The 20,388-nt window shown below is 41.2% G+C and overlaps 1 protein-coding gene across 3 annotated transcripts in view; it reads left to right on the top strand.

Annotated features, from left to right (window-relative positions):
- Positions 1–3,737, top strand: part of OCA2 (OCA2 melanosomal transmembrane protein) — a 504,704-nt gene extending 500,967 nt beyond the window's left edge. For all 3 annotated transcript variants that reach the window (XM_047738795.1, XM_047738792.1, XM_047738793.1), the window contains one exon: positions 2,983–3,737. In XM_047738795.1, the coding sequence (XP_047594751.1) occupies positions 2,983–3,067 (85 nt within the window). In that variant the 3' untranslated portion in view covers positions 3,068–3,737. The remainder of the gene's footprint in view (positions 1–2,982) is intronic.
- Positions 3,738–20,388: the final 16,651 nt, after the last annotated feature.

The following is a 20,388-nucleotide window of genomic DNA, read 5'->3' as shown; positions in this document are numbered from 1 at the left end:
CTTTGGACTGGGAAAGCACATTTTTCATTCATAGAATCCTTACTGTATGCAAGTTTATGGCTTGAGAGATCTTATGGTACATGCAGATATCTTTGTGAGTATTATTATGACTTTGGCATGTCATAACTAACAAATAAGGGAGCTGGAATCTAAAATAATAGAGCTGGCATCTGATGTGAATTCCCTTCTCTCTCTTTCTGTTTCTCCATCTCTCCCTTCCTTCTTTACCTTCCTCGCTCTCCCCTTTCCTTTTTTTCCCTTTCTCCCTCTTTTTCTATATCTATCTCTCACCTGCCTCTCTGTTTCTCTCTGTTTCTGCTTTTGTCTCTCTCTCCATCTCTCTCCTCGCACTGGTTTGGCTGGAGTTTGTACCCTCTGGGGTTCCTTATTTAAGGCACTATAGGTGGTATTAGGATAGGCTTAGACTGATCCAGTCTCCTGAAGCTCAGTGAATACTAAAATGTCTCCTTTGTAGTCCTGAATATCATGTTTGAGACTCACTATCATGTTAAATGGACTCAAAGGAGTATCTTGTCAATCTTGCTCTGGTGGCTCATTATATGACCAGACACTGGTCTAAGGCATTTATAGGGATGAGCTCATATAATCCTTATAATAACTTCAGTAAGTAAGTACTATTATTTCCATTTCAAAAATGAAGAAATTGAGTCATGGAGATGTCCCAAGATTGTGCAGCTGGACAAGAGCAGGGCCCTTAACTAACGTGTTGTGGTAGGAATGCAAGCAGGTTTTGAAGCCAGAAAAATATTCCAAAATATCATCGGCATCATAGTGGTGGTATACTTTATGAAATTCCTTAATATATTTAAGCTTCAGTTTCTTTGTCTATAAAATAGGGATGATATGTATGACCTATCTTATTGTGTTTGGGAAATGTCAATGTCTCTCTATGAAACCCTTAAGGTATAGCAGATGTTCAGTAAGTCGCCTATTTCTGAGTGGTATATTATCATTTTATGGTTTATTTATACCCACAGGGAAGCAGAATGTATAGTGATTATGAATATGGACTTTAGAGTTAGATTGAATGGGTTTGAATGTCTACACCATAACAGATTACCCAAGTGACCTGGATAAATTTGCTTCCTTTTCCAAATTCCATCTGTACAGTGAGTGCAATGATAACAGTCTTGAAAGGTGATATAAGCAGTTGATGTGGTCATCTGTGTGAGGATTTACATGGTGTCTAGATACTAAATAAACAGTCATTTTTCTGATGGTGTCAGATCCCCAGATAATGCTCCTTCTTGGGATCAGTGTTATCTCTGAGACACCAGTAACTCTTAGTTGGAAGCACCAGAACCATCTACAGGGAACTTCCTCTGGGTTTGGACTCCCCAAGTATAATGTCTTCTTTTTGTGGAATCCATCTCTTGCAAGGCAGATTTGCTTCTGAAACATACCAGATGTCCCAGCACCCAGGTTGACGTGTTCAGCATCTTACTCAACACTGATGTAATTTAACACAATCTGTCACAGTGTGAAGAAAGGTTTGCATTTGTATGAAAGCTTGTGATGATATCTGTGGTGCTTGGAGTTGACCAGACACTGTTCCTGGGGTGCATTTTTCCAGAATTCAATGATCAGGGTTGACTTATTGCAAACATGTCTAGGTATTAAAACAACAACAACAACAACAACAACAACAAAACAAAAACAAAAAACAAAAAAACAAACAACAACCAAGTTTATTAATCTCAAGAAATTTAGATAATCTTAGTAAAACCTGTTGTTTTGGTTTTCTGTTTTGTTAAAGAAATGTCAGAATAGAAGCTACCACCTCCTTGGGGCACCTGGGTAGCTCAGTCGGTTAAGCGTCTGCCTTCAGTTCGAGTCATGATCCCAGGATCCTGGGATCAAGCCCTGCATTGGACTCCCTGCACTGCAGGGAGCCTGCTTCTCCCTCTCTCTCTGCCTGCTGCTCCACTTGCTTGTATTCTCTCTCTCCCTGTCAAATAAACTTTTTTTTTTTTTTAAAGAAGCAGCAGCAGCTACCCCCTTCCTGAAATGTCCAACTCTGGTTTGGAATTTAAGGAACTATTTCACTTGTGGATGTAGTTTCTGTGTTTAAGTTACAGCTTTGTGAAGAGAGCCTTGCTGTGGCTCTTTCTGAGTAGCCACTCCTCATGCCATGGTCAGGGAAAGGAAGAATGTCAAAATTCTTGTCATTATCACACACTAGGCTCTTACCAGTGATTTTTTTAAGCTTTTTCAAGACAAAAACTTCAATCTTTGTAGTAACTTCCCTCAGTGACAATGAACCACTAAGCAATGTCTTCAAAGCATGAGTTCCAAATGCAAAGTGGGAATTGACTGGGATTTATTAGCCTGGATAGGGGTTTGTGGGAATACAAGTATATTATGGGAGGCATATAGTGAGGGGAATTTTCATCTTTTTATGACTTCTTTTTATGACTTCTTTTGTATTTGTGCCTATCTACACTCACATCTTCCCTTCCTAAGACAAAATATTATTTCCCAATCCTACCTCTGAAGCTCTCTTCAATGTTAAGTATTACAAACTTCCAGGGTCTGTGGAAATATGACCTTTCTCAGAAACCAGTTTTCTCAGAATGACAATTGGAAGATGATGCAGAGATTTAAATAATGGTCCAATTACATGATATTGGCAGTTGTAAGTGTCATTATCAATATCAACACTCTAATATTATAGATGAATAAGTTGAGGCTATAAAATGTCAACTAACATTTGCAAAAATTATAAGCACATCTCAAAATGTCATGCATTGGTGGATATCTAATGAAGGCATGCATCCATACCATCTAGACTAAAACCAAGTTTTCAATTTCTAGAAATAAGAAGTAATTGACTTTACAGATACAGAAAGCTCCTAAATCATGACAAATATAATGATGCAATAACAAATGTAATAATGAGTCTAGATCTCACAGTACTTACCAGATACCAGACACCACAATCCACTTTTCTTTGTTTTTCAGGTTGGGCTTCCCAATGATGGTCGTCTCCTGCACAGTTGGAATGTGCTACCTCCTTGTTGCTCATGTCGTGATGGGATGGAATTAATAGATATACATCATTTGAAGACTAAAGGAAACTTGACCCATCACCAACATTAGTAGAAAAACACCCAAGACCACTCTTGGAAGAAGAAAAGGTGCTCATCATGGGGGTGCTCTGGAGTGGAGAATTTTGGCATCCATATTCATTGAGGTTAATGCTGGAAAATCACAGGAAATACGAAATAGCTTACTAAAGATTCCACTACAGGAAAATATGTATATTTCAAAACACATCTTGCTATGCTCTGTAAGAAAAGACACAAATGCAGTATTCTACCCAAATGGCTTGTGCTATTTAACTGTCACTTTCATGAGGCCTTCTAGAGTTTTTTCATGTAATCAGTTTTCATGTTAAAATAATCAGCATCCAAATTGTATACTCTCCAAATACATATTCTCCCTTGGAAAAGGAAGACAGTTTGTAAGGAAACATTTTATGTGTTAAAAAAAATAAACTGTATCTTGACAAAAGGTTTAGCATTTGTTAGTCTCCTAATTTTTTAGTTGTTTACATTGTGTAAAATTGTATTTTATCCATTTATATATTTTCCTCTGGAGTTTTTAAGTCATCAATTACAAGTGCAGGGTGCCTAAGTGGCTGTCTGTTAGGCGTCTGCCTTCAGCTCAGGTCATGATTCCAGGATTCAAGCCCTGCATTGGACTCTGCTCAGCTGAGAGCAGAGATCTCTCCCTTTCCCTCTGCCCCTCCCTCCACTTGTGCCCTCTCTCTCTCTCAAATAAATAAAATCTTCTAAAAAAATGTACAAGGGCAGAAATTTGACTTGTAAGAATGTCATAAGTGTTTTTTAAATAATATTTTACATATTTAATATCTAGAATAATAATCTTCAGTTTTGAAGGTGGTACATGCTATTTCTAATGATTATACAAAAGTGTGGTTAATGCACCCAGTTCTGCACACTGCACAGGACTCTAGGGTTTCAGTCAATGTTTATTAAATGTTGTTCTTTTGTGGAGTATTATGTGTGAGACGAAGATAGTGAGATAAAGAGCAAGGGGATCTGAGGTCTCATCTGCTTTGCTTGGTCAGTACTGTTGTTATAGCCCAGACAACCGACCTCTTCTTCAGTTTTTGTTCTACTCTGTGTGATTCCTTGAGATGAAAATGTTTACTGGGGACTCTCCTCAGAAGTGGTAGTTGCATAAAGTGTCTAATTTCAAAAGGTTTAGGATCCCCAGGGCACTAAATAGTGGGAAATAGGAGATCTTTCTAGTTACATTTCTGTCCCTGGCACTCTCAGGATGAATGTGCCCTTTCTACAGTTTAGAATCTATATTTGTTAAATGGCAACCTGTGTCTTTCCTGAAAGGTAGGGAGAGAGTTTATGAGAATATGCCCTTTGAATGCATGAGCCATCTTTGAATTCTTTGACAGCAAAGATGACACAAAGTCCCAATTTGTTTTAAAATCTGATCTTGGTCATAGAAGCTGCTGTGTGCCCCTGACACAGTGCTCCAGAGGAGCCTACAACCCAGACTTCCCCAGGAAGGAGACCTGACAGCTGTTCTAGCTCTGCTCCCTTTTCATGTTGCCTTACTGATGCCTAGATATCCCTAAAGTCTTTCACTAAAAGGCATGGTCTTCTCTTCTCCCACATATTTTCATGTCTCGTGGTGGTGTTGGTGCCTTCCTTGTGCTGCTGCTTCTAATTTAAAGGTCCTCCTTTATATTTCCTCCCCCATGATGCTGCACCCTCTGTCTCTCCACCTCCCACCTCTCCTCACTGATGCCTTCCTCAGTCCTCAGTCACTCCTTCTCACTCTTAAATACCCTTGGATCTTGACCCCCTCAGTTTCTCAGCACTCCCTATTCAACATTCAAGCTTCATTATATCTGAACTTTGTCCCCAGTAACTGCCCCTTGAATTCTTCATCTCACATCTCTCTCTCGGACACTTCTGGTCATATCTGCTCCAGATCACCACCCAAACACCTTCCTCTACTGATGTCTCCAGTTCATCAGTCACTCCCTGCTAACCTCCCACATCAGTTCCCTCCTACCTTAGTTTTCTACTTCTGCTTTAAATTGAAAACCACTCTTAAATGAATTGGCACTACTTTCCCTTTTATGGCCCTGTGTTTAAGCACCTGAATAGTGCTGAGATAATTCATCAGTTGGAATGACTGGTTTTACTTTAAAATAGAGAAAACAAGCATCAGATGTACACTCAATCTACACGACTCGTTTCTTGCATTTTCCTAGTGCAGCTGTCAGAATCCTGGCTAGAAATACATGGCTGCTCAAATTGGGTAACTTAGAGGGAATTTAACCAGTATGTGGCACTCCTTCAGACTGGTTGAAAGTTGAGAGAGGGAAATAGCAGAACATAGAGATGCAGGGAACTGGATGGCAAGCGACCCCTGATGGAAGCTGTGATCTTCTGCAGTTGGTTACAGGCAGCAACAGTAACTTTGCTGGGAGGGGGCTGTGGGAATTATCTTGACTTCACTCCTTTTCCTCCCTTTGATTTCTAATGTCCTTCCCATTGACTGAAGCCAGTCAGAAGCCAGAAGGGAAAGGAACTGTTGATGTTGTTTACACAAGTCAGCTCCTGTGGATACAAAGCAGGGCAAGTAGCATGGAAAGTGGGTTTGAAGGAGCAGTTAGAAGATACACTATTCCATCCACCAATTCTGCTCTTCAGCAGATAAAAAGTTCACATCTGCAATAAAGGAAACATTGAAAGTGCTATCAGCTTTCTTGTCATCAGGAGACAATGCAAGTTTGTCTATACTTCCTCCTGATACTGTCTCCAGAATTAATAGGTGAATAATCCAATGCTCATTAAACCCCGTTTCATCATGATAGGAAAAGACTATATTGAAGGGACAAACTGTAGCTTTGCTATATTTATGGCACCACTATAGGTCAGTTATCCTTGTTGGAGTTGTTCTGATACCTCATGCATAAACCCCTTGGGAACACAAGGACCATGAAGACATCCTTTTATAGTCTGAATTTACCATGACAATCAAGATGAAAATCTATTTTCTTTTCTGCATATGAGGATTCTGAACTTGCATTAGTAGTTGTGTATTACCTTTGACAGGTGCCTTGCTCCACGTATACTCCCAAGGCCAGATACAGGCATGCATGGAGGAAGAGGTGGCAAAGCACCAGACACAGCTGCCATGGGAATCTGAGCAACTTCCTCCTGCAATTTATGTGTGCCTTCCAGACATGCCTGGACCCAGTTTTCTAACCACCATGTAAGAGAAGACCAACTTTATGGTTGGTTGGTTAGATGGCACTTAGTTTATGATGCACAGCTCAACTTGTCTGGTCACACTATTTCTCATAATCAGGTCCTCAATCTGTACCAGGGTCCAGGAGATGAGTAGTCAGAATAAGAAGACAGAGACTTTAATTAAATCCTCGGGATCTGTACGGTGATTCTCCCATTGAGGTTTGTCAAGACCTCCCCTCAATGTATTGTGCCATTGCGGAAGGCCCGTGTGGCCAGGCAGCTTGCACTTACAACCTGGCCCTGCTGAAAGGCTTTTGCTTGCTTTGGTCACCCCCAAATCATGTAGCCTCATGAGGGTTAGAATAGATTCTCCAATCTGACTTACATTGCCTATAAACTAAAAAGTAGACCAAGAAGAATTGATTTTGTATTTAATGTGTGTGGGCAACAATTTGTCTCTCACTTTGCAGAGTAATTTTAAGGAATTGTTGGCACTAACATCTGCCATTTGCATCAGGATGTCATATTTTTTTCTTTTTATTGTCTTGGTGTGAATGGGGAAACTTTCTTAAAATAATATGGAAAAAAAATGGAGACTCTGAAAATTATTTGATGTATCTTTCCTGGGACTCATTCTGGAGCTGGGGAAATAACCACAGGATTGGTCCACTATCCTACAGAATCAGCTATTGTACGGACTTAGCTCAAGAATGCATCTAGGCTTATCCTTCATAGGCCTCTACTTTGTCTAGTGAATCAGAGGGCATTATGGATCACTGAAGACTGCAGAAAATTAGCAGCTATATATGGAGATCTTATTCTTTTTCACCAACGCACAAGTTCCCTGATAAATGGCCACAAGACACTTGTGCTTTTTCACTGCATTCCTCTGAGCAAAGTGTGAGGGGAGAGCACTAAACACATCCTTGCCTGTACTGCAGTGTTCTTTCTCAAAGAGACATAGCCTCCTTTCAAGGAACACATTTAGATCTGGGAAGTAGCTGAGGTCTTTAATCCTTCTTATGATCCCTGAGTTGAGTTAGGGATGCAGATTTTCCCCCCAATTTTATGTGGGAAGCTGCTCATATAATTCACTACCATGAACTCCATGACTGATTTGCCTTTTAGTATAAGTTTCTGAAGCTTTTTATGGAAACTGTGCCCATCTGACAGCAATAGTGAAGCACTTCCTTGGCTTCTTCTGTCTTGGGATCCCATTATTCCCACTGGGAAAAGAAGATTCAATTCAATTCAATTTTTGTGACCCCCTAGTTCAGAGGACAACCATCCCAGGGTTTCCCACAACACTGACGCCCTCCTCCACATCCTCCTCTCCAGGAAGGAAGTGACCAATGAGATCTCTTGCAAGGGAGTTCTTGGGGCTAGTGGGTAGGTCATGAGTAATTAGTATGAGCCTTTGGACTCTTGTCTGTTTGCCAAGGATTAACCAATTCTATGCCAGTGCATAAAATTGACTTGTCTTCTAAGTGCTCAAGCCAACACACAAAATCTCGAATTCTGTGTGAGTGCACTGACTAAAGACATTGGTCCATTCAAGCCTTATATTTCATTTTCCCTGGTGTGACATCTATAGATTTCTATCCTTTACATGCTCCTTAAACAGAGTGGTGAAGTTTGACATTTTCAGTGGACAGGATATTTTTTTTTTAATTTTTTTTTATTTTTTCAGCATAACAGTATTCATTATTTTTGCACCACACCCAGTGCTCCATGCAATCCGTGCCCTCTACAATACCCACCACCTGGTGCCCCCAACCTCCCACCCCCCACCCCTTCAAAATTCTCAGATCGTTTTTCAGAGTCCATAGTCTCTCATGGTTCACCTCCCCTTCCAATTTCCCTCAACTCCCTTCTCCTCTCCATCTCCCCTTGTCCTCCATGCTATTTGTTATGCTCCACAAATAAGTGAAACCATATGATAATTGACTCTCTCTGCTTGACTTATTTCACTCAGCATAATCTCTTCCAGTCCCGTCCATGTTGCTACAAAACTTGGGTATTCATCCTTTCTTTCTTTTTTTTTTTTTTTTTTACAGCTTTATAAACATATATTTTTATCCCCAGGGGTACAGGTCTGCGAATCGCCAGGTTTACACATTTCACAGCACTCACCATAGCACATACCCTCACCAATATCCATAACCCCACCCCCTCTCCCAACCCCCTCCCCCCATCAACCCTCAGTTTGTTTTGTGAGATTAAGAGTCACTTATGGTTTGTCTCCCTCCCAATCCCATCTTGTTACATTTATTCTTCTCCTACCCCCTTAACCCCCCATGTTGCATCTCCTCTCCCTCATATCAGGGAGATCATATGATAGTTGTCTTTCTCCGATTGACTTATTTCGCTAAGCATGATACCCTCTAGTTCCATCCACGTCGTCGCAAATGGCAAGATTTCATTTCTTTTGATGGCTGCATAGTATTCCATTGTGTATATATACCACATCTTCTTTATCCATTCATCTGTTGATGGACATCTAGGTTCTTTCCATAGTTTGGCTATTGTAGACATTGCTGCTATAAACATTCGGGTGCATGTGCCCCTTCGGATCACCACATTTGTATCTTTAGGGTAAATACCCAGCAGTGCAATTGCTGGGTCATAGGGTAGTTCTATTTTCAACATTTTGAGGAACCTCCATGCTGTTTTTCAGAGTGGTTGCACCAGCTTGCATTCCCACCAACAGTGTAGGAGGGTTCCCCTTTCTCCGCATCCTCGCCAGCATCTGTCATTTCCTGACTTGTTCATTTTAGCCATTCTGACTGGTGTGAGGTGATATCTCATGGTGGTTTTGATTTGTATTTCCCTGATGCCGAGTGATATGGAGCACTTTTTCATGTGTCTGTTGGCCATCTGGATGTCTTCTTTGCAGAAATGTCTGTTCATGTCCTCTGCCCATTTCTTGATTGGATTATTTGTTCTTTGGGTGTTGAGTTTGCTAAGTTCTTTATAGATTTTGGACACTAGCCCTTTATCTGATATGTCATTTGCAAATATCTTCTCCCATTCTGTCAGTTGTCTTTTGGTTTTGTTCACTGTTTCCTTTGCTGTGCAAAAGCTTTTGATCTTGATAAAATCCCAAAAGTTCATTTTTGCCCTTGCTTCCCTTGCCTTTGGTGATGTTCCTAGGAAGATGTTGCTGCGGCTGACGTCGAAGAGGTTGCTGCCTGTGTTCTCCTCAAGGATTTTGATGGATTCCTTTCTCACATTGAGATCCTTCATCCATTTTGAGTCTATTTTCGTGTGTGGTGTAAGGAAATGATCCAATTTCATTTTTCTGCATGTGGCTGTCCAATTTTCCGAACATGATTTATTGAAGAGGCTGTCTTTTTTCCATTGGACATTCTTTCCTGCTTTGTCGAAGATGAGTTGACCATAGAGTTGAGGGTCCATTTCTGGGCTCTCTATTCTGTTCCATTGATCTATGTGTCTGTTTTTGTGCCAGTACCATGCTGTCTTGATGATGACAGCTTTGTAATAGAGCTTGAAGTCCGGAATTGTGATGCCACCAACTTTGGCTTTCTTTTTCAATATTCCTTTGGCTATTCGAGGTCTTTTCTGGTTCCATATAAATTTTAGGATTATTTGTTAGTGGACAGGATATTTTGACTTGAAGTGGACTTTCTACTTCTCTATTCAAAACATACTGGTATCTTGTTAGACTCCTGGAGAAAATGGAGGGTATTGGGGATAAATCTTGAGGCAAATCCACATCAGCTTAAGAAGCAACTGGCTCAGGTACTGCCATGAAATGGCTGTTGGTTAAAAAAAGTTGCTCTCCTGTTTATTACTAAGGGGGAACTCAGGAGAGTTTGAGGGTTCAAATGTAGTCATGTCTGAGTCTGATCACAGGCCCACACCCCACTTTCAGGGTCCTACTATTTCTTCACCAGTATCCTTACCAATTTTCATAGTCAGGCCTAGGCCCAGGACTCAGCCAGATCTGCTGGACTACTTCCAATCTGCTTTCAAAGTTTTCTGATCAACCACTCATGTTCTCATTTGGATAAATACCTCAGCTTTCAATTCCTGTACTGTCCCCTCTTTATGGTCCTTAGGGCTCTCAGGAAAAACCCTAGCTGACCCCACACACCTTGATGATTAAGGACCATAGCCACTTGGAATCTGGTGTCTTGTTTCCCTATGACCTTCAGTGATAATGATGCTGTTGCAGGCATGGGTAACCTTGGTCCCATTCTCTCCTGAAACAAGAGTTATTCCTGCTATCCTCAGAGATATGAGGAAAATAATTCCAATTCTCATTTTGGGAGGTTATTTCCTGGGGTGACTCAGGTTATGGATTAGGTAGGGAACAGAGGGAACAATCAAATTGCAAAATATGAGAATAGTTTGATAAAGGGGCTATTTGCAAAGTATGGATGCATATTAAGAAACTACAAGGGAGAAAGAAGTGTCTGGGGTTGGTGACAAGGAGATGGCATTATCATTCCTACAGCTACGTGAAGATGGCTTTCCAAGAGGCTTATGACTTGTGGCCAAGGGTTGCAGCCTGCCCACTAGTCCCTGAAGGAGGGAGTTAGGAAAAGAAATACTGATCTCAATCTCTCAGTCTCCTGTGTCTGTTAGCAAGATGTGTCCTAAGGTGCTAGAAAAGCCTGAGAGAGGTTATTTTTGGGGTCTGGGAATGCTCAAAACATTTTCCATATAAATTAATGGTAATTGCTTCATGATTTGTCATTTTGGGTTATGAAAGGTTTCATTGGAATACTCTGCTTATGGATAGCTGAGAAAACCTGTATTTACTTAATGTTTTTATGCTTTGGACAACTTCTCCAGGTGCTAGAGATGGAACAGCAAGTGAATGAATGAATGAATGAATGAATGAATAACTCACTCTAACTTCATGGAATTTATCTTAAATGTCACTTTAAAAATCATCTTCCTTCATCTCCCACTGCACTTCTAAAACTTTTTTGAAACAATTTTTGTCTGTACCATTTAAATTTTCTCTTCTCCAGGTTACTGTCTTTTTATTACTATAAATAATTCAGGCATACAGAAATTAAAAAATATAATGAATATCTGTGTATGTACTAATGGCTGACTTGAAAAAAATACTAAATATCACTGAAACTCCTCTCTGTTCCCGTCCTGATAACTCTTTCCTTCTCCCCTTCACTAGAGGTAACCACAAACTGATTTGATGCTTTTGCTCAAGACATGTAATCAAATTCTCTTGTATCATTACTCCAGCCAGGGTCCTGGATCCCTGTGTCATTGTCACCACTGTGTTTTACTTGAACTGGTACATAAAGTAGATTAAATAAATATTTCAGGCAGTGGTGAGTTCTGGGAAGAAAAATGCAGCTAGTGGTTTTAGATAGGCTGGTTGGGGACAGGACATCTGAGCAGAGACACAAAGAGAGATCAGTCATAGAGGGGTCTGGAGGAAGAAGGAGCACAGCAGAGTGCACAAGAAGTGAGACCCCCAAGACAGGAACATGCTGGGGTGTTATTGTACCAGCAGAGTGAGATAGGGGAAGAGGAACCCAGGTTCTGGCCCTGCAGGACTACAGGCCAATGGAAGACTTCAGATATTTGTTCACTGAAAGAAAACACTAGATGGAGAAATGGGGTAGGTTGAAGGGAGTGGGGTCACATCCCACCTGTCCTAGAAACATGTTGCTGTCTCCATTTGAGTCAAAGACAAGAACTGGGAAAGTAAGGTTATTTAGGTTATGGCAATGGGGAGAATGTACCAGCTCCTCAGAGTGTCTTAAAAGGATGGATGTGCTGTTTTTAGTGGGGAGGATACAAACTGCAGATGGGATGATGTGAGGTTGGGGTTGTTTTGAGAAAGGGGAAGACTCAGTTGTCAGAATATGGAATGCTTTTCTTTGTAGTCAGTGTCAAAAGTAGTAATCAGTAAAAGTGTATTGTGCACACACCAAAATGTTTGTACCTGGAACACTCAAACTAAAACATGGATTGAGGCTCTATATTGTCATAGAAGAGCTTATATAGTGAGCAGTCAGGGACTAATCTTCACATTGATTAGTTATTACATTAAAATTTCCTTAAATGATAGGGATTTGGTTACTGGTTACCTCATACCAATATTGGGAAGCAGTTTAAGTTTTGCTTATGATTTCCAAAGACATAAACAAGAAATAACATAGGGCAAGTTAGTCTTACAAAAAAAAAAAAAAAAGTTAACTTAAGCTTTGTTTGTATGACTGAACTAGTTTTGTCTCCTCAGGGAATTTTTGAGGCTGAACTCTGTTTTTTATTTTAACTTTAACTAGTTTCAGGGGACCAACAGTTCTCCTCTTGACCAATCAATCACAAGAAACGGTCTTAACCTTCACTAATCAGTCATGAAATGAACAGAAGTTGGAGGGTCTGTGTTTGACTTCGGCAGGTACAATTACATAACTGTTGGGCTGCAGGTCACCCTGTTTCAAAACAGCAGCATTCAAGCAACTGAGAATAGCAATACAAAATATATCTAAATCTTCCCCTGCATTGTGGAGCAGGAGGCTCCAGCTAACAATCCCCAGTGAGGATCCTCACTCTGTGGAGAACAGTGAAGGGCACCAGAGCACACCACCAGCAGTGGTGGTCCCACCACAGGCCTCAGCTCACTGCACCAGCTGTGGAGTTGCGGTCGCCAGAAAAAAGGTATTGTTTGGAACAATGCCTTATTCACAGAGGGAGAACAGACCCAGCCAGATCAGTGTCTGCAGTGTGTACTGCTCTCCCACCTCAGCACAGTCTCCAGATAGCGGATTCAGGGTGGTGGGCTGCATGCTCCCCTCTCCTGCTGCAGGCAGAGGCCCCATTCCCTTCCTGCAGGGGGGCAGATAAACTAGTGGGCTGAAACAGGTGCCATGTGATATAGACACTTAAGCAGAACAAGGGTAGTCACTGAGAACTTCATCCATATACATATTAGGTTGGGGTCACCAAGGAGAACTCGACACACAGTTCTGGTTGGAACAATGCCTTACTCACAGAGGGAAAGCAGACTTGGCAAGATCAGCATTCACCCCAGAACAGGGAATGATTTCTGCTAATAAGGAAGGTGAACCTGGGATCAGCAACAACTTAATTCCTGGCCTCCATCTGAGGGAAATATTCTGGACCTTGGGCACTGATGGGGGCAATGGATCCCCTCTAGCAGGAGGGACACTAATGGCTACTTCCCCAACAGGCATCTTTAAAGAAAACCAAAAGGAGACAGGTGCAAACCCACAGAAGAACTCAAGAGAAGCAAATCTTTTTTGTCTGTCCCTTTCCCTGTCACCAGCACCGACCTGGCCCTTGGGTTCTCTCTTCTTCCCAGAGCCCAAAGTTCTTGCTCCACACCCAGCCCATTCCTTCCCACTCACTTCCGGTCTTTCTAGATTCGTCTTCAACCCCCTGCCATTCTTCATTTTCAGTGTAAAATTTCCATAATCCTGTCTTTGCTTTCTTTAAATCCTGCTTTTGTACACCTTATTTTAAGTGATTTATCAACTTATTAAAAGACCACCTTCTTCCTCCCTGGTGGTCCCTCTCTCAGCAAGGCAGTCTCAGATGTCCAGGGTGGGGTGGGAAGAGGGCTAGATCTAATCACTGTTTTTAGTACTTTCTTGCTCCTGTTACACAGGACTTTTTTCAGCACTAAGGGAGACTAAAATGAGGCACAGATGTTGCTATGTGAACGGGCTTGGCCAGCTGCAGGAGGACCTGCCTTTTCAGTGACCTTCAATCTCTTTCTCATACTCTTTTATGGATCTTACAGTGGTAGGAAATCAATGAAAACTTTCATGGGTGAAATGGGTTTTAGAGGAAGCATTTGTGAAAAAGGAAGCAGCTGGTAAAAGATCAAAAGCAGAGACACCACCAGTGTGAAGGCTGGAAAGGCAGTACACTCAGCAGGAGTGGCTGGAGAAAGACGTTGAGGGGTCCAGAAGGAGAGCAGGGGCTGCTGGTGTGGGGAGGGAGTCCTGCTGAGAGCAAAGGGAAGTCAGCCTCCTCCCCTTGCTCTGGTCAATGAAATTCATTTACCAGGCGCCATCAGAACATAATCTGTCCCTGAAGAACAAGGGTTTTTATTGCAATCCACTTGCTGTATGGTGATGGGACTCCTGGCCTTCACACAGTAGACAGTAGGCTTTTAGCTACTCAAATCACCGTCATAGCCCACTGGACCCTCAAGTGCTTGTAGACCCAACACAAACAGACATCTGTGACACACTCAGGCTTATATTTGAGGTGTCTGGACCCACTGCTGGAATAAGCTTCATGGAAAGAAAGAGGGCAAACGGCAAAAGTCTGACCGAAGGCTGTTGGGAGTCTCTCTGCCCTGGTGTTTGAAACAGGGACCAGGGACAATTGAAAAGCATGTTATTTCATTGGGTAGAGCTGATGTTCTTCAGGGCAACCTGAAGTTGAGTGGAATAAAGCCTGTCCTCGCCCTTTTCTTGGGAGCACTGCAAAATGTCAGTTCCTCTGGTTAGTCTCTGCATCAAGGATCAGCTCAATCCTCTGTCACAAGCCACTCACAGCCCATCCAGACTGGGCACATGTACCCTCTTAATTGCCTTTTGCCACCATGGACAGTGCCAAGGCACTTTCTTCCCAGGTGTGCAGCAGGAAGAAACTGAACTGAGAGGGGCAAAAGGACTCTTGGAATGTCTGCTTTGATGACATTTTACACTGTGAGTGAATTAAAAACAGGTTTTCCAATTAAGTGCCTAATCTAATACAGGCTCATGAAGTAAGTACAAAAGAAACAGGGGGCAGCCAGCCCCTGTCCTCCAGGAGCTTTTATGAAATGTTACATATTTCCTAATTTTCTTCCCAGGGCAATCTCTCTCCGAGTCTGCCACCATGTGCTGGCATGCTCTATCATCCAACCAGACCCCTCAGAGAGGTTTGCATGTGGCCAGAGAGCAATAAAAATGTTTGTGGATTAACACCTCACTGCAGAGCCTATTATAGGCAGAGGGAAAGTCTTTGATCCCTGGAAGAATTCTTTTAGTGACAAATCAGGTTCCGGCTGTGTTCCCTACTCTGCATTTCAGTCAGTCCTCTCCCCGTTTTTGCCCAGCTTTCTTTTGCAGACAGTGGCAAACCTTACAGATAGGTAATATGGCCCAGTTCTGCATGTAAATATTACTGGTCTCATCCATCCCATCTCATTCCTTTCCTTCTCTCAGGATCCAGCCTTTGAAACTGTCATCCAGAATTTTTGGAGTGGGAGGGTATGGGCTCTTGTCTTCATCTTATACATCCATAATGCCCCCATCTCCCTCATCCCCATCCCCTCATCCAGCACATGCACAGTCAGGGCTGGTCTAGTCTGACCTTAGGAAAAAAAACTTTGGAGACTGACCCTTCCCCAAGATGTTCTTTACTAAATAGCTTCCCAGTTGCTTTGCACATTTTTCAGCATCATTCTTTAGAACAGTTAAAAATGCCATTTACCTAGCAATCTGCAGCCAGAAAGGGAGCATCTTTCATTTTCCATCCCCTCTTTGGTCTTACTAAGCCCCACTCATACCTGTCCTCTACCATCTTGAGCTGAACTAGGGAGAGGAGATGGATTCTATTTTCCCATCTTTTCCAAATCTAGCACATGGCTCTTCACTTAGTGTGGCCTGGTGAAATGAAACATCACCTGCCTGCAGCCAAAGGCCTATCTTCAATAGCCCAGGTAAGTCTTCAATGTGTATTTATTAAAAGCATCATTTTTTGGCAAAAGAAATTATCAGTAAGAGGAAGTTTAATCATTGCCGAAATGTCCTATCTCTTGGAAAGGCATTTTGGTTAAGATGCTGTTGCAGGGGCTCTTATCATGATGATAAATGTTTATCATGTAATAATGAAAAATATGCCATTCAAAACAATTTGTGTAAGACATTTGAATAAAAGTAACTTGACAATTCATAGTGATGATGTTAAACTTTTCCTGAGTCTGTGATAAGGAGAAATAGTCCTTTTCAGGAGGTTAGAGACCCATGGGATGAGGGCAAAAGCTGTTTCTGCCTGCTGACTGCGGAGGTGTCTTCAGTCTGGCATCAAAGCATGATGTGGAGGGCAGACAGCAAGGGTACACAACAGCCTGGGAAGAAGATGGCTGATTGAGGTCTTATACCAGCCTCAACTCTACCAAGCTCAGCCATACTTGGGAGGAAAGCTAGAGCTTCTTTAGGGAGGATCTGAATTAATCTGATTCCATTCATCATGATTAAATATTTGTCAAGTCCTTGTTGCCCTGTTTGTCCTATGAGCTGTGGGCCTAGAAAACAAGGACCACACATGACTCAACCTTGCATCTCCTGCACATGGTAAAATACCAAGTTCATAGTTAGTGCTGAATATGTTTTTGCTGACTCAATTAGATTAAATTACCATCTACCTTCTCCTGGTGGAGAAGGTAGCAAGTTAGCAGCTTGGCAATGTAATGTGAGAGGAGGGGACCAGCTGGAGGAGTGGGTCCAGGGCTAGCTGGGTGTTCTTTACCTTCCTGCCAGTGGTGAAGGTGAGGAAGGTGGCTGCTGCTTGTGCACTGGGAGAGTGAGTATAGGTCCTGGGGACTGGAACCTGGAGTGGGAGGAGCTGGAGTTTCTTATCCTTTCCTGTCTTGTGCCCAAGAACACTCCTAGTTAGTCTTGCTGGAAATGGGCATGATCACACCCAAGCACAGGGCTGGGCACAGAGTTCAGTAAACTCCACTCTTACTGGCCTTCTATTCTAAATAACACGCTGAAAGAAATGTGTGGACACAGCCAACTAGGTGGTGTGAATCATGTCCATAAAAAGAGCTGTGAATAGAAATGTTATCTATGAACAGAACAGTTCTTGAGATAGGCTAGTAGAAGATACTGTCCAATTCACTGTCTTATTACTCAGCCACAAAAATAATGAGCGTATAATTAACCATATGCCTTAAAATTAGCATCTGAGGAGTACTACATGAAATGCAAATCTCCCCTTAACTTAGGTCTCCTGAATCATGTCCTTCATGGACAGTGATTTCTGAGCGCTCACCAACTCTCTGGGAGAGGCAGCTTCCTTAGCTAAGTAAAAGAACTCATCCTCACTGCATGGAGGGTTATGGGAATTTGTGGGATTTACACATGAGGAAGACTTCAATTGAGAGTTGTGAGCTTTATGTATTTAGAAAACATTAATGTTTTTAATAGTGAGTATAATGATCAGTGGAGTAAAATGATCAGTGTGCAGTCATACCATCACTGCTTCTCTGAGAAAAAAATTAAATCTGGGAATAATATGCCCACCGTGCTCATCCCCTACATAGGCAAGATGAATATGCATCAGAGGGTCACACTGAAAAGTGCTGGAATTGAATGGATAAGGAGAGAGCTCTCTTTTAGTCTTTCCCATAAGTGTCAGTGCAGTCTGGCAAGTTCCTTTAAGGGATTATCTTCCTACATCTATTTCTTTTTTTTTTTTTCAAGATTTTATTTATTTATTTGAGAGAAAGAGAGCATGAGCAGGGAGGCGTAGAGGTAGAGGGAGGAAGAATATGAAGCAGAATCCTCAGTGAACACAGAGCCTGATGCCAGGCTCAGTCCCATGATCATGAGATAATGACCTGAGCTGAAACCAAAAGTCGGATGCTCAACTGACTGAACTACCCAGATGCCCCCTATTTCTATTTCTAGGACTTCTTATGTCTCATGTTTTATGGCCACGACATCTAAAACTGAAGAAAACACCAGTGTTTACTTTGACGGGGAAAGCTGGAAAAAGCTTCCTGCCCTGGAAAGCACCAGGAACCCCATTCTGCTCTAGTTCCTCCACTGATTCAACCACAGACATTACCCTTTAGCCACTTCATCTCTGTTTTGGCCCACAGAACAGAGCCACTGAATAAGATGCTTTGTAACTTTTCTTCCAGATCTTAAATATTACAATTACATATTTAACCCTGGCTACTTTGTATTTTAAAATAAACATTTGTATAGACATGTAATTCATAAATACACATCTTGATGAATTTTCACAAAAATCTCACTCCCCAAAAGCCCAACCCCCTCTATGCCCTTGGGAAGCCACTGACATCTAACACCATAGATTAGTTTTGTCTGCTTTTGAAGTTTTCTTAAGTGAAAGCACACCATGTGATTTTTGTGAGCCTGTCTATCTTATTTCACTCAACATTATGTTTGTGTGACCCATTTGTGGTATTGCAAGCAGCAGAGTTTGCTCATTTTGTTCCTGTGAATATTCCATTGCGTGAATGTGCCATAGTTTAGGTACCCACTCTGTTGATGGATGTGTGTTTGGACTGTTTCCCATTTCTAGCAGTTATTAATAATTATGCTAGGAACACTCTTGTCCATAGTTTTTGCTTTTATTTTGGTATACATATATACGTATTTCTAGCTGATACTTACCTAGTGATGAATTTTTTCAGTCCTAGGGTAAGCATATGGTCAACATTAGATAGTTTTCCCAAGTGATTATGTTCCTTTACCCTCTTACCAGGGAAAAATCAGATTCTCCTTGCTCCCTTCCTCAGCAGTATGTGATATTATGAGAGTTTTGTTATTAGGCATTCCGACATTCTGATGGTACTGGTACTTTGCTATGGTTGTAATTTGCATTTTTGTGACGACTAACAATGTAGAACAACACATCCTACTTTTGTCCCTTCTCCTGCTATGCTTTTTGTTTCTTGGTATGGGACCTCCTTACATATTCTGGATTTGAATCCTGTATTGGGTATATGTACTGAAACTATTCTGTTCCTTCTGTGACTTCCTTTTAATTAGTATTTTTAAATGGTATATTTGAATATAAAGCAGATCTCTATGCAGTCCAATTGACAACTCATTTTCCTTATGGTAAGCAGTGTTTTTTTGTGCACTAAAGAAGTAATGTTTGCTAACCCCTCTGAAACATGATATTTTCTCATAATATCTGCTAGAAATTTTATTGTTTTACCTTTCCAGGTTTGCCTGACAAGTTATCTAGGATTAAATTTTTTGTGTATGGTATGAGTAGGACTTAAGAGACATGTTGTTCTGCCTGGGTATTCGATTAACAAAGCACTCTATTGAAAGACACTTCTAAGGGCACCTGGGTGGCTCAGTGGGTTAGGCGGTTAAGCATCTGCCTTTGGCTCAGGTCATGATCCCAGAGTCAGGATCCCTGCTCAGCAAGGAGTCTGCGTTTTCTTCTCCCTCAGTCCCTCCTCACCCCCCTCTCCTTCCCCATGCTCATGTGCTCTCTCTCTTGTTCTGCATGTTCTCTGTCTCAAATAAATAAATAAATAAAATCTTTAAAAAAAAAGACACTTCTCTGTTTTTCTGGACTATTCTGTGCCATTGATATATTTTGCTATCCTTGAACTAACATTCTTTGTTGTCATAAGTCTAGATGCGCTAAAGTCTAAGTCTTCTAACTTTGTCCCTTTATCAAGATTGTCTTGGCTATTTTCCTTCTTCATTTTCATGTAAATTTTATACATTGCTCATTAATTTCCAGAAAAATACCTGCTGTGATTTTGATTGGGATTGTATTGAATCTACAGATAAATTTGGGAAGAATCAAATTAATGAGTATTATATATATATATATATATCCCTCCATTTACTTAGGCTTCTTCTTTTTTTTTTTTTTTTTTAGTTTCTCTGAGCCATGATTTTTTTTTAAATTTTTTATTTTTTCAACATAACAGTATTCATTATTTTTGCACCACACCCAGTGCTCCATGCAATCTGTGCCCTCTACAATACCCACCACCTGGATCCCCCAACCTCCCACCCCCGGCCCCTTCAAAACCCTCAGATTGTTTTTCAGATTCCATAGTCTCTCATGGTTCACCTCCTCTTCCAATTTCCCTCAACTCTCTTCTCCTCTCCATCTCCCCTTGTCCTCCATGCTATTTGTTATTCTGAGCCATGATTTTTAAGTATTTTTGTCGAACAATCTTGTCTTTCTTTTACTAGATTTATTCTTAAAAATGTGATTTTTTTGAGGCTACTGTAAATTATATCTGTTTAAATTTTCCTTTTCTAATAAATTATTGTTAGTATAATATGTATCTGAATGATGTATCTGAATAAACTCCTGTATTTTCTACATAATAATTGAACCATTCACAGAAATG

This window comes from Lutra lutra, chromosome 7 (genome assembly GCF_902655055.1).
Source record: "Lutra lutra chromosome 7, mLutLut1.2, whole genome shotgun sequence".
Lineage (NCBI taxonomy): Eukaryota > Metazoa > Chordata > Mammalia > Carnivora > Mustelidae > Lutra > Lutra lutra.
This window is presented reverse-complemented; position numbering and strand designations above follow the sequence as displayed.